The sequence below is a fragment of the Doryrhamphus excisus genome, linkage group LG7 (genome assembly GCF_037039965.1).
Source record: "Doryrhamphus excisus strain RoL-2023G ecotype Guam linkage group LG7, RoL_Dexc_Guam_v1.1, whole genome shotgun sequence".
Classification (NCBI taxonomy): domain Eukaryota; kingdom Metazoa; phylum Chordata; class Actinopteri; order Syngnathiformes; family Syngnathidae; genus Doryrhamphus; species Doryrhamphus excisus.
The window spans coordinates 19,978,675-19,991,997 of record NC_136363.1 but is presented as its reverse complement, the minus strand read 5'-3'; the positions used below and the strand labels follow the sequence as shown (position 1 = coordinate 19,991,997).

The following is a 13,323-nucleotide window of genomic DNA, read 5'->3' as shown; positions in this document are numbered from 1 at the left end:
ACATAATACAGGAGGTCATTCGGTTTTTTTTGCGTTCCAGTGACTAAATCGGTTATTTTACTGGTGAAGTATAGTATAAAGTACAGTACAGCCTATGTGCGAGCAATGTGGGCGGGGCCTATCACAGTGGGTTTCATTCACATTAACTTTTTTTTACACGGGAGGCACAAACAGGTGATGATGCAACTCCACAATATATTAGAGCACTCTTGGTGGAGTTTTAAAATGAAAAAAAAAACAACCACTAGATGGCAGAAGTGCGTCTTACCCATAGAAATACATACATACATACATGCTCTGGGGAAACCAGGAAGTAAAAATGGTTGAATTTCATTTGAACATGCATCAGATTACAATTGAATGCATCACATAATCAGTTCACAGTTCCACATGTCCAAAAGGAGTAGGAAGAAGCAAAGCTTATTAAATCCTACCCCCTCCATCTGGTACTTTTACAATCAGTAACTGTTACATTTGTTCACTTCCTGTTTTCCTAATATAGTTAATAATTTAATTTAATTTAATTTTTTAATTTTTTTTTTTTTTTTACCATGTACCGAAGTACAAGGTGATATGACCATCCAATGACATAATGGGTACCATAGTAACCGTCAATATACTAGTGATATGTATAGCACATCTTGACTGGTTCATGACTTTTCATCCTTGTATTTAATTTAATTTAATTTAATTTAATTGCAATTGCAAATTACATATTACAGTAACGTGGTCATTGATAAAAAAAAATGGCCCCCAGGCCCCCACCTAATGGGGTTAGAAGCAGATATATTATGTGGTGGTCCAGTGAAATGCATGTGAAGATTGTTCCGGAATTTTTCCACCAGACGTCTCAGCCAAGCCCTGGCGGTCAGTCTACATGCAGCAGTGACCAGTCCCCCGTCAGCACCTATCCCAGCGGTGGAGTCCAGCTTACTGTGAGCGCCGGACGCTCGCCAGGGGAGGGGTTGGAGGAGGACGACGAGGTGGATGAGGATGAGGCAGAGGAGGAGCGCGAGGGCCAGCCGGCCCCCATCATGGACTCCACCGTCTCCACGGCGACGGCGGCCATGCTGACGCTGCAGGCGAGGCGTAGCGTGGGCCGCCCGATGCGCTGGATGGAGCACCTCAAGATGGAGAGGCTGAAGCAGGTGAACGGAGCGCTGCCCAGGCAGGGGCCCCTGTCCCCGACGCCGCCCCCTAAGGGTTCCATACTCCCCACCATCCAGGGGAAGGGTGAGTTTTTGTTGCATCCGTGTCACAACATTCATACATTTGTCTACATGACTCTAATCTACATGGCATCCGCCCCCCCCAGGTTCCTGTCTGGGTAAGCAGTGGACGGTAGCTGCTCCTCAGCCCCCCGCTCACCCCGAACTGGGCGGCACGGAGTTAACGGTGCTCAATTTGCTCCGAGACCGGCGCGACAGCAGCGGGAGCGCCACCAGCTCCGCCTACCTGAGCAGCAGCCGCCGCTCCTCGGGCATCTCCCCTTGCTTCTCCAGCCGCCGCTCCAGCCAGGCGTCCCAGAGCGAGGGCACGACGGCGGCCGCCCACCACCGCCGCCTCCACAACCTCAGCTCCACCGACTCGTACGACCCCATCTCCACCGACGCCTCCCGTCGGTCCAGCGAGGCGAGCCAGTATGGAGGCGGGTACGGAGCCGGATATGCCGGGGTACACTCGGGCGGCGTATATGGGGGCGGAGAAGGCGGGGGTTCACGGGGGATGCTTAATTTAACCCCAGCGCAGCACTACCACCTGAAGGCCAAGTATGCTGCAGCGACCGGCGGCCCGCCCCCGACGCCGCTACCCAACATGAAGTCCCGCATGGCCATTATGGACGGTAGCGCCAACCAGCCTCTGCCGCCCCTCGTCAGGCCCCACCGCTGCACTGACACCACCGGCAGCTCCGTGGGACACTCGGGCTACAGGAGGCGGGTCTTGTATCCCGGCGAGGGGCCGCTGGCCGGCAACAGGAGGGCCAGCGACCCAGTGAGGACGCAGGCTTCTTCTGACATCGGCTACCTGCCCCCGGTGCAGCGCTTCAACAGCCTGAGCAACCTCCACCCTCTTCCACCCCTGGCTCAGCACCCCATGCCGGAAATTCGTAACTTTAACCTGCAGAATTACACTCGCTCAGAAGGGAACCTCCAGAAGAACTCCTCCTACACCCCCAGCATCGCGGAGCACGCCGCTTTAGAAGCTCTGGCCATGGAAGGTGACGGAGAGGCTTATCATCTCCTGGAGGATGAAGATATTCTCCCCGACGACATGGTGCAGTATCTCCGCTCACAGGTGCAAGCAGACGGTGGACCCTACATGCACATTGAGGACCAGGTCTCCAGAGATAGGGTGCACCAGTCCATGGAAGTGACGGAGCAGACCTTCCCGGGAAACCACTGCCTCCAACAGCAGCAGAGGAGGAGCCCCAGCATGCTTCCTATCCAGTGGAATGAAGTCAGCTCCGGGAGCGCTGAACGTTCTCCTCAGAGGAACTGCGGAAAGTGGTCATCTCAGGTTACGTCTGAACCTTTTGGAAGGTTTGGAAACATGGTGGTCCAGCAACAGCAGCAGCAGCAGCAGCATGCCGCACTCGGATTCCAGGTGGACCAGTCCCAAAGTGCTTGCACCGTCAACCCTGTGGTCAAGCTGGAGGGGTCTCCTACCTCCTGCATGGAGATGAGAGGAGCTGCTCCCGGCACCTTTGCTAGGTCTCACTTCTCCAAACCCACAGATGGACATCTTCCGCCAAAGCAGAACCACTTCCACAACAGTAGAGTCTCCTGCCAGGTGGGAAATAACCTCATGCTCAGTCGGGCCTCCGCAGACCATCTCCAGAACGTCTCCCAGGGCGGCGTCCTTCATCACAATCAGCACGGCCCACCAATGAACAGGAACTCGGGGAGGAACCACCTCAACCCAAACCCCGGTCAAGCCCATCGGTTTCAGAACGGTGGGGGTCTGTGTTCCCTCACACAGGAGGGGCTGAAACTGGAAGCTCCGGAACACGCGTACCTGCTGGAGCATGACTTCAGTGATCCCATCTCCTTCCAGCAGACAAATCCCAAGCCGGCATCATCATTCCCGACAGTGGAGGACCACTACCTGCTGGACTCCATAACCGGGGGGGACACATCCACTTCGCTTCTGTCTCCCGGTTCCGACCAAGTGACCAGCACGGTGGAGGGCGCCACCGTGCTGGACGACGCCGCCGGTCTGGACTTCGGCGCCATAATGGAAGACGGCTTTGACCAGGGTAGCCTGGTGTCGGGGCCGCTGAGTCCCTCCATGTTCCAGGGGCTTTCCAGGACCTCGTCGCGGCTGACCACCCCTCGCGCGTCGGCTACCTTTAACGCGGCGGCACCGCCCCTCCACGCCGTGGCGCCCGGCGTCAACAACATGGCCATCGGAGACATGAGTTCTCTTCTCAGCAGCCTCGCGGAGGAGAGCAAATTCCTGGCCATCATGCAGTAGATCCCTCCTCTCTCTCTCTCGCTCTCTCTCTCTATCTCTCGCTCGCTCTTCTGGTGTACATGAAGGTAATTAGTAGTACTTTCCAAAACGTGTACTTCCATTTCTTTTGTACCATCTCACATAGAAGTGGGATTCAAAGGATGTATAGACAAATAAATCATTCCTTTTACGGAATTAAACCTTTTTCTACGTACAACAACGTGACAGTATTCTTCCCGCGTATTTTCGCCATTTTTACTGGTTTAAAAAAATAATAATAATGCATGTATTCATGTGGAAATACTGTCCTTAAAGCACAAAACGTATGTGCTTGTCACTCCGGGTCACACAAACTATATATCAGGGGTGCGGTAACATGCAGCTCATGTGCTATCAGTAGTCCACGGGATGGTTTGTTTTCCGGTCCGCCGTGTTCATAAACGTTATAATACGGGCCCTCAGTGTTCCAGTTGCTGTCCTTGTCCGAATATACATAGGATAATACAATCAAGTTCTTCTACTTGGTGTGGTGAGGTACTCCAGTGTAAATACTGTAACTGTTTTTTATAGTCTCTCTTTTTTGAGGTGCTTTGTGTTCTTTTTACGGACGCTTTTTTTTTTTTGTGGTCTTGCAATGCTGTACAGTGATGTGTTTTTTTTTTTTCTCCAAAGCTCTTAAATTCCGAATGTGTACCGCCAAGTATTGCAGCGACGTCATCACCAGTGTTAGTATATCGTTTTTTTTTACCATTTTTTTTTTATTTTAGTAGTTTAACTTTTATTTAGCGTCAAAGCAATGAGGTACATTTTTTTTTAATTATTATTGTTTTTTGGTACTGTTTTTTTTTTTTTTATTATAGCCGGGCATTGATGGCTTTTTGTTTTTTTTTTTATAAAAAAAAAAAATTGTTTCCTTTTAAAGGAGGAAATGACACTGAGGTATGTGCCTTAAATGTTTCATTAAAGAGAAGAAACACTGCCAATCTTCCATTGTGAATAGTACAAAAAAAATAAACATGAACATTTATATTAAAATGTCCAATTATGGGGAAAAGATTTGTCAAATGCATTTTCATTTATTTTTGTTTTAAGTTTTCACCTTTTACTGTGTTTTTATATATAAATCTATATAAATAAAAATGTGTCCATACATGACACGTGTAGGTTTTAGCTGGGGGGTTTAAAAAAAAAAAAAAAGGGGTACAACATCCTGGGGCCAAAAACAGCAGGGACTCTCAAGGCCCTTCCAGCGGAGCCACTTGGCTCTTTTCTAAATGACTACAAATGTTTGTATGGTTTTAATAAAAATGCAAACTATGTTTGACTTTTGCGGTTGTTGTTTTTTTTTATTGAATTTTAATTTAGTTTGCTCACAACTTGGTTTATATGAGGTATCTATTGTAATGTTAAACTTTCAACACTGGGTGGCGCTGCTACGATAAGACGCAAGGGGGCATTAAATTCGAAGAAGACATGTGGGCGTGGCCACTGCTAATCACTTGAGCTCGTGAATAAACAGGAAACATGAAAAGTTATTTTTTTTCTTCACAGAAGTCACGGTTTAATATGCAGTTAAATTGAATTAACAGCTAAAAAAAAGTGTCCGAAGAAAAGTAAACGCCAAGCTTTATTAGGTGTCTTTGTCAGAAAGTTGAAGGAGACTACTTCACGACTTTGCTAGCCGGCTAGTTTAACGTGTTTGGACCCGGAAATAAAAAAGTCAACATTATGAGCTTCGGTAAAGTGTGTAATTTAGATTTTTTTTTACTGCGCCACAACTTACGGCTGTTTTAATACTTTTTTAATGGTAATTTTTGAAGGCTGGACGTCGGAGTCTGACCAACGTCAGGTGAGTTTAACGCTGTAATTAACTGTGTTCCAAATGGCTTCCACTTCCGCACTTCAAATATGTAAACTAAGCACACTGCTTAGTACGTCCTTTCTGAGGGCGCCAATTTTGATTGTTGTTCACCTTTTCAATGCTAGTAGAACGGAACATCCGGGTACTGGCGACTCACGGCAATTTGAAGTACTTTTCAACGTGACCGCACTTAAGTACTCATAAGTGCGCATAAGTGCGGGATTTGGAGCACAAATTGTTTATTACGGGCTGTTTCAGCATAGGACTATTGACCAGTGGAAATAGTGAAATGTGCATTTTGTAGAGGTGGGCGGTATAAATTTGGTTTTAATACAATCATTAGTCATTATCGTATTTACGTTACATATAATATATATATATATACAATTTATATATTTATATGCTTAACATTAATATTTAATACAATATTATCAGACTTGCTAGGCGGAACTGTGAACTGATTATGTGATGCATTCAATTGTAATCTGATGCATGTTCAAATGAAATAAAACCATAACCATAACAATGTCATAATATCAAAGTATTATCACAATTAGATATTATTACATATTAATTGAGCGAAATAAAGTCAATAATGCAAAATAAGCAAACAAAAGCAAAAACTACTATTGTAAAACTATTGTAAATTATTATAAATATATATGTATACCTAATATATATGAACAAAACAAAAAAACAGGAGAATTTAAAAATATTGATACCATCGCATTAGTATCGATCCGATAATGATACTAACCTGGTATGGATAACATAGATATTTGGATCGAACCACTCACCTTTACGCATTTTGTAAATGTTTTTGAACGTGGCAGCATTGTTGATCTGCATTAAAGCATCTGAACTCTAATGCATATCTGGGATATAAAATGAAACAAAAAACCCCAAATGACTAATAACACCCAACTTAGTCTATATATATATATATATTTTTTTTTTTGTATTTTTAATACATATAAATAAATACGTTTAAAAGTGTTGGAGGAAGTCTACTTGTTTTTGCATGTTAAGCTAAAGTAAAAGGTGCACGTGTTCCCATGTAACCTTCATTGACAGGTCATGCATAGAGCTCCCTCTTGTGGCCTTTCGTAGAAACTACTATGAAGGCCTTCGTCCGGCTGTGTGACTACACTGAAATATGTAAGTACAAGAGCATTTCTTCTTGTGTTTGTGTGTAATGAAAACAGAAGGTATTGATAATAGGAAACATTTTTATTACTAAAAAGTCGTCTTATACTGAAGGTGCTCGCTCTCTCTGTACTACTGTAGTCTTCATTGAAATCACAAGATTGGTTTGAACTGCCTATTAGGAAGGATGGAGGTGATGGGAAGGGAGGGGGGGACTAAAGCATCATCCATGATGAGGAGACATTAACAGGGGTCTATATACATTAAGGAGGAGAGGGGCATGGCCAAGCAGGAGGCACTTAAATCTGTGAGCCTCAGGAGTCAAAACCAGGAGACAGTGCTGAGAGACGAGGGTGAATTTAAAAAAAAAAAACCAAAAACCGTATTGAGCTTCGAGACACATTTACACGGGCCAGCACCACATCTGAAAGCATGCATCGCCACACAATGAGATGTCATTTAAAAAAAAAAAACTAAACAAAAACACTGCTGTTGACAGTATTTACAGCAATTTCCTCCTTTTGAAACACTCCAATGCCACTTAAATGAAACCATGTGTATTTATGTGTCAATGCAAGTTTACAATGGCCTTTAAAAAAAAAAACAGTTTAAAGATGGGCTACCATTTTATATTTACAATAAAACAATTACGTGGCCACACAGGAAGAAATGGAGAACAGAAAAAAAAATGACATTCTGAAAGTCTGTGGGTTCCTATGAGAGCTGCTTTTTAGTGGTTGGTCTCCGTCAAGGGGGTCGGGGTTGGGGTCAGGGGCGGCTTTTGGGAGGAATTGGGGGTCAGATCTTCTCCTGGATGAAGGGGTGCTGCAGGGCCTGGTTGATGCTGATGCGCTTGGCCGGGTCCAGCATCAGCGTGCTGTCCAGCAGGTCCTTGAGCTGCATCACCTTCTTCCTCTGGTCCTCCGGCAGACGCTGGCCGCCAATCATGTCGGAGAGCAGGTCTTTGGTGGGGTTGATGGTGCTCATCACGGTCACCTTCTCCTGTTTGGTACATCAAGTCAACATTTGTGTTGTTGAAGTGTGCCAGGTTCTCTTACCCTTTCCGTTACTTTGTCCACTTCGATGTAGAGAAAGTTGAGGTTCTGGTCGAAGTGTTGGTCTTTGAAGAGGCCTTTCCGGATCATCTGCGGAAAGAGCAGCACATGATTGCATCACAGAGCTTTGTGGCGGGAAAAGCGAGAAAACAAGTATGGATGCGATGATGCAAGGCGTCCGTCTACCTTGTTCGGCATCTTGCCCTTCACGTCCATAGCCAGTTTGATCATGTGATTGTTGGAGGATCCCGGGAAGAGGATTTTTCCCGTGTAGAGCTCATAGAGCGTACACCCCACCGACCACATATCGATGCCGTAGTCGTACGGTTTACCTATGACTGGTGAGACGGAAAGGTGGCGTTAGCTAGAAGCCGCTTCCGGGCTAAAACACACAAAGCGAACTTACTGATCTCAGGAGCTCTGTAGAACCTGCTGACTAGATACGGCGTGATGTCGTTGTCTGCGACGTGCGACGCCGAACCGAAATCACACAGCTTCAGGATGGTCTTAGACTCGTTGACCTGTGGAGATAAGACAACACGGTTCAACTCATGACCTGTCGTGGCCTGGCGTCATCGTAGCCGGTACCAGGATGTTGTCGGGCTTGATGTCGGCGTGCAGGATGTTGCATCTCTTGAGGAGCTTTAAGGCCAGGAAGAGCTGCTGGCTGTAGGAGCGCACCGCCTTGATGTGCAGCCCCACGTCTTTGCCGTACTTCTTCAGCACCTCTCGCAGGTTCATGCTGCCAGATGGAATACGACACATTAGACGTTGAAACAGACAGGAAGTGTCTTCTTCTGTGGTACCTGAGTGGCTCAAAGACCAGACAGAGATGCTGCTTGTGGTAGAAATGTCTGAAGAGACGCAGGCAGTGGAACTTGTCATCAGGGTCGGCGTCGTTTAGCTTCTTGAGGAATTCCAGCTCTTTTAAACCCGTTTTCTGCCTGAAGGACAAAAACACAACAAAGTCATATTGTTATCAAAATATGGATAAATAGATATAAAAATAACTAACTCACATGAGCTCATTGTTTCGGATGATCTTGACTGCCACCTCCTGGCCGGCCCTGGCGGTGTCTCTGGCTCGGATCACGTTGCTGAACACCCCCTGACCCGTGTACCCGTACACGTCGTAGCGCTTGTCCAGCGTCTCGCCGATATTGACCCCTTCAAAAAGAAACATTGTCAGCGATAAGAACGCCATCTTCATCCATGGCGAGGCGCCACTTACTGTAGTAGCCCTCAGCATCCGTCCAGTTGTCCCTGAGGTTGGGGTTCTCCTTGAAGTCCTTCCCGACTCCTGCTGCTCTCATTCTAGCACCCTTCATGGAAAATTTAGAAAAAACTCACGATTACAATTTAGGCTAAATGATAGTTCAACATGTGACGCTTACATCAAAGTCGGCTGCAAACATGTCGTCCGACTCTGTGAACATGTCGGGCGCCGATGGCTTCTTTGGGTTGGCCCCTGCAACGACATCGAACGAGGAGGTGAGCGCTTGATTCGGTGGCGACAGACCCGATGACGCATTACCGTCTTTTTCCTGGGCGATGAGGTTGTGCTTGGCCTTGATGTTGGCCTCGAAGGTGTTGAGGTTCTCGCGTTCGTACTCCTTCACGTCGGCGGCGACTCGCTCCAGTATGTCGTCGGGCGATGGCGAGCGGCTGCGCGTGCTGCTCTGCGGGCTGCTAGGCTCCGACACCATGTTGCTGTCCTCGTTCAACACTTTGTATTTCTGTGCGGAGAACGTAAAGAGTCAACGCCGGGCGCATGCGTGTGCGGTATTATGGGATGTCGAAACACACCTGTACGATAGCCATGCGTTGTTGTCGGCGTTGTTCAATCAACGCCTCTTCGTCGATCTCCTCTCCGTCAAAATCATCCAACCTGCGAATAAGACAATATAGTTTTAATATTTGATATGGCGATCATCTAAAGATGTTCTTAACGCACATGTCTTCTTCTGAGGACTCCTGGTCCACCTTCATGCCCTCTGAGAGGCTTCCCTTAAACTTGTCTTCGTCTTTGCTGCGCCGCCGCCGCCTCTCCCGATCACGTGACATGGATCGCCGGTACTGTCTGAGCCTCCCGTAGCGGTCTCTCTCTCCGGACCTGATGTTCGATAAAGCTTTGTTACTAACGTTACAGACGCCGTGGCGGTTTAAGTGTGGCGGCCATCACCTGTGTCTCAGTGGCGACCGGCTGCGTCTGCGGGGGGAGGAACGAGAGCGCCGCCGTGGCGACGGAGAACGCCGCCTTAAAGGCGAGCGACTCACTCTGCGGCGTAAGGACGACCTGGGACTGTTGTCGCGAGACCGATCTCGCCCTGGCCCGCCTTCCGCTCGCAGTCGCTTCCTGTGTGAGTATGAAAGCAGAACCCAAACCATGAAGAAGAGCGTTGAGGTGTAACGACGCGAAGGAGGTTGGTCACCAAACCTGAGCGGCGACTCCTGCCTCTCGGGATCCCGCCTCCTGACGTCTGGGGAGCGGCTGCGTGCTCTCCTTGGCGGCGACCTGGCTCTGGGGACGGGGGAGTGGCTCCGCTTCATGCGATCCGTGGCTCCGGCCGAGACGTGCCGGGAATCTCTGTGGCGTGGGGAGGCGCTGCGCTTTCTTGCTGGGCTGGGGGCGGGCCTTCGGTGCGGCGAGCGGTTCTCCTTCCCGGACGACGCATCCTTGGACGGAGACTTGGCGGGTCTTTTGTCGGCGTCCGAGCGACTCGCTCGGTCACGTCCAGGTGATCTGGGCCTCGGCGGGACTTTTTCCTGGGCTGGCCGCTCGTCCCGATGCGGCGAGGGACGTTTCTCAGGGCGACTGCTTTTTTGCTCCGCTCTCCAAGCGGATGGGGAAACGGACTTCCTGCTTCTCTCCTTGGACCGATCCGTGCTTTCCGAATGTTTCCGCTCTTTTGAAGTGCTCCTTCCACGCCCTCTGTCTTTAGCGCCGGCGTCCTTGCTGTTTTTGTTCACCTTATCCTGCTTGGACTCCTTAGTAGGCCGGTCCGTGGCCTTGCTTGGACTGTGGCGCTTGGAGGTGGTCTTACTGCCCTCTGTCGAGTCCCTTCGAGCTTTACCGCTTCCTGCTCTGCGGGGAGATATGACTTTCCCTGAGCCGCCTCTCTGGCGCTGCTCCCCGTTTCTCACCCGATCGCCATCTTCTTCCGATCCGGAGTTATAACCCTGCAGGATGAGACCCATTCCCGACTGGACCTTGCCCTCCATCAGCTGGCTGTCCAGCTCGGCTTTGATCATGGCCCTCTGCTTCTCCAGGTCCTCCAGCACGGCCCTGTCGTCCAGGCTGGGGTTCCCCGAGGAAGGAGACGATTCGCCTTTTTTGTGGCCGGACGAGGCGAAGATGGCGGCCGCCGAGGGAGAGGCGCCGTCCTTGTTACGCTTGTGTTTCCTGTGTTTGTGACGATGCTTGCGTTTGCGGTCCTTGTCCTCGTCTGAAGCGTGCTTGTGTTTTTTATGCTTACTGCGATGTTTGTGTTTTTTCCTCTTGTGTTTGCCGCCACCGCTGTGGTGTTTGGGGCCCTCCTCTGGCTTCTCGCCGTTAGTCTCGGCCTCCTCCTGGGAAGAAGCGGGGTTAGCTTAGTTTAGCAGAGGATGCTAGTGCGGCTGTGTGTGTCTATTTTCATCCATGTTGTGTTTTACCACTTCAATGTATGGAGTGTTTTATAATGGCCGCTGACACCGTACAAGCTCAGAGTGGAATTTTTTGGGAAAAAATCAGGGCCCCATTTATGGAGCCAAAGGCGTATCTATCAGAGTATCACACTCAGGCAACGGGTGTATTTCTGGTTCAAAAATATATTCTGCTTTATTCAGTATTGAAGTATTTAATGCCACTTTATTTAAAAGCAATATCAGCACTGTTATTTAGAATATCGATACCACTTTTTACCTCTTCTTCCTCGTCCTCTTCAGACACATCTCCGCTGTCTTCATTACCGCTTCTCTCTTGGATTTCCATCTCCTGTTTTCTGTTTAGTTCAGAAAATAAACAGAAAAAAATAAAGCAATGGATAAAATAATTCAACACACACATATATATATACATACATCATACACGTACCCGTAACCACTGGCAACCAAAAGGCTAATTCCGTCAACAAACATCTAACCTCTTTATCTAGCCACTGACCTTGTACTGCTTTGACATTTACCCTTCGTGATTAATTTGCACTAATTCCAGGCTGCGTTAAATCAACAAGTCACCGAAGCATCGCGGATTTCCTTGCTGCCGGTACACTTTATACACTTTCCAGCGGTTACGAAAGACACGGAATTTTAATGTGAGTATTGCCGATTCATTAAGACACTACAAACCCAACAAGATGGTATAGTTTGTGCCAATGTAGCGTCAATGTGCTCATTACTTTAAAGTCCCAAAGGAAGGGTAGCCACTTTATTAGGCACATCAGTCAAAATGGGGCTCAAGCATCAAGCGCTCACATGCTAACCGATCCTAGCCAAGTTAGGCTACACCATCACAGATATTATACTACACCGATTCCGTTCATTTAAAAAATAACTTATTTGAACACTGCATTGTTCATATATTGTATGAGAATATATGCAACGCGGGGATACATTTCCACTCACGTTTATTTTGCGTTTAGCAAAACTTAATGCTAGCTGAGCTAAGCTAAGATCATTACGGATTTCTGGCAACATTTGTTACCCAACAACGCTGCCGCCTTGCAGGATGATAAACTTACCGGGTAGTTCAGTGATAAATCTCAAATACGCCCACTCCTTCTACAAATACGATCACTGTATGCTGAAGTCAAATACTTACATGTGCTCGTTGAAATTATTCATTCTTCTCGCCGTGATATCCATCTCTACGTCGGCCATTTTCCTCAACCGAACAACCCCGTCTTCTTCGCGGATAAACAGCCACGTGTGACGAGACCGCCCCCTGTCGCACAGGCGGTGCAGCGCAATGCACAAACATAGACTTCTCCGGCAGGGTGCGGTAATGCACTCCTCCATTTAAAGTATATTTGAACAAAGGTCAGAAATTCATTATTTGAACAATATAACTCTAGTTTTACGTCATGTTTGTAATATATACAGTAATATTTTAGAAAAAGGACTAACCCAATATTAGTAAAGTAGTCGAGTGAAAGTTAATCACAATTAAAAGATAAACAAAATACAAAACAGCTTGTTCAATGTATTCAATGTCGAAATTGCATGCTTCATGAACATCAGATTTACGTCTTTTGACTCCATAAAAGGAAGACGTAAACATATGTGAGGTCTACCCTGAGTCAAACACAATGAAGGCGCAGCCATAAAGCGTGAGGTCCAACAGATGCCAATGTAGAAAGGAGAACGTCTGCTCTCATCCTCCCAATTGTTCACCGCACCTCCTTTATAGCACTTTCTAGGAGAACCATGGACGCTCGTGGACTTCTCTTGTGGGCACCGAGGCATGGCTTTAAGGATACGGCTTAGCGATGTTTATTTTGGCATCTTTTTGACCAATTTTGGGCAGGAAAGTGGCTTTCATCGGAGGCCTCCATTAGTAAAGGGGCCATACTGATACTGATACCTTTGGATCTAAAGTAGTAGAAGGCAAGTGTTCCTTTTTTTTCCATACCAAATGTATTGAAGACTATGCGCTGACTTTGCAAAAGTGGTCAAACCACACATATTCCGCCGAGGCATATCCTTTATTACTGAGGACTGGTGGGAATGCCGAGGCTGCACACATAATAACGCATAACCTCTGATGCGGCATGCACATATAGACAAAAGCTACAGGCTTTTTCCAAGATTTTGTACTTTAAATTGGCA

At 47.5% G+C, this 13,323-nt stretch overlaps 2 protein-coding genes across 3 annotated transcripts in view; one reads left to right on the top strand and one right to left on the bottom strand.

The window, feature by feature from the left end:
* The window catches only part of gli3 (GLI family zinc finger 3), a 92,887-nt gene extending 88,110 nt beyond the window's left edge, over window positions 1-4,777 (top strand). The window contains exons 16-17 of the mRNA XM_058059549.2: window positions 846-1,233; window positions 1,316-4,777. Of these exons, the coding sequence (XP_057915532.2) occupies window positions 846-1,233; window positions 1,316-3,474 (2,547 nt within the window). The 3' untranslated portion in view covers window positions 3,475-4,777. The remainder of the gene's footprint in view (window positions 1-845; window positions 1,234-1,315) is intronic.
* A 2,447-nt stretch (window positions 4,778-7,224) lies between these two features.
* On the bottom strand, window positions 7,225-12,505 carry prpf4bb (pre-mRNA processing factor 4Bb). 2 transcript variants are annotated; one of them, XM_058059554.2, is made up of 16 exons: window positions 12,317-12,505; window positions 11,420-11,498; window positions 9,953-11,082; window positions 9,698-9,871; window positions 9,470-9,628; window positions 9,322-9,403; window positions 9,050-9,251; window positions 8,910-8,983; window positions 8,747-8,837; window positions 8,535-8,682; window positions 8,322-8,459; window positions 8,104-8,257; window positions 7,922-8,036; window positions 7,702-7,853; window positions 7,519-7,605; window positions 7,225-7,462 (listed from the first exon to the last, which is right to left on the bottom strand). In XM_058059554.2, the coding sequence occupies exons 1-16, from the start codon at window positions 12,373-12,375 to the stop codon at window positions 7,259-7,261; spliced, it is 3,048 nt and encodes a 1,015-aa protein (XP_057915537.2). In that variant the 5' UTR covers window positions 12,376-12,505; the 3' UTR covers window positions 7,225-7,258. The 2 variants fall into 2 exon arrangements, with proteins under 2 accessions (XP_057915537.2, XP_057915535.2); XM_058059552.2 differs by having other exon boundaries at window positions 9,953-11,085; window positions 12,317-12,497.
* Window positions 12,506-13,323: the final 818 nt, after the last annotated feature.

Excerpts from the sequence above, each read along its gene's own strand:
- prpf4bb (XM_058059552.2), bottom strand. The coding sequence starts at position 12,375 with ATGGCCGACGTAGAGATGGATATCACGGCGAGAAGAATGAATAATTTC. Across the intron at positions 8,838-8,909 it reads TGTTTGCAGCCGACTTTGAT|GGTGCTAGAATGAGAGCAGC; the intron begins GTAAGCGTCACA and ends TTTTCCATGAAG. Across the intron at positions 8,258-8,321 it reads CTGGTCTTTGAGCCACTCAG|CATGAACCTGCGAGAGGTGC; the intron begins GTACCACAGAAG and ends TCCATCTGGCAG.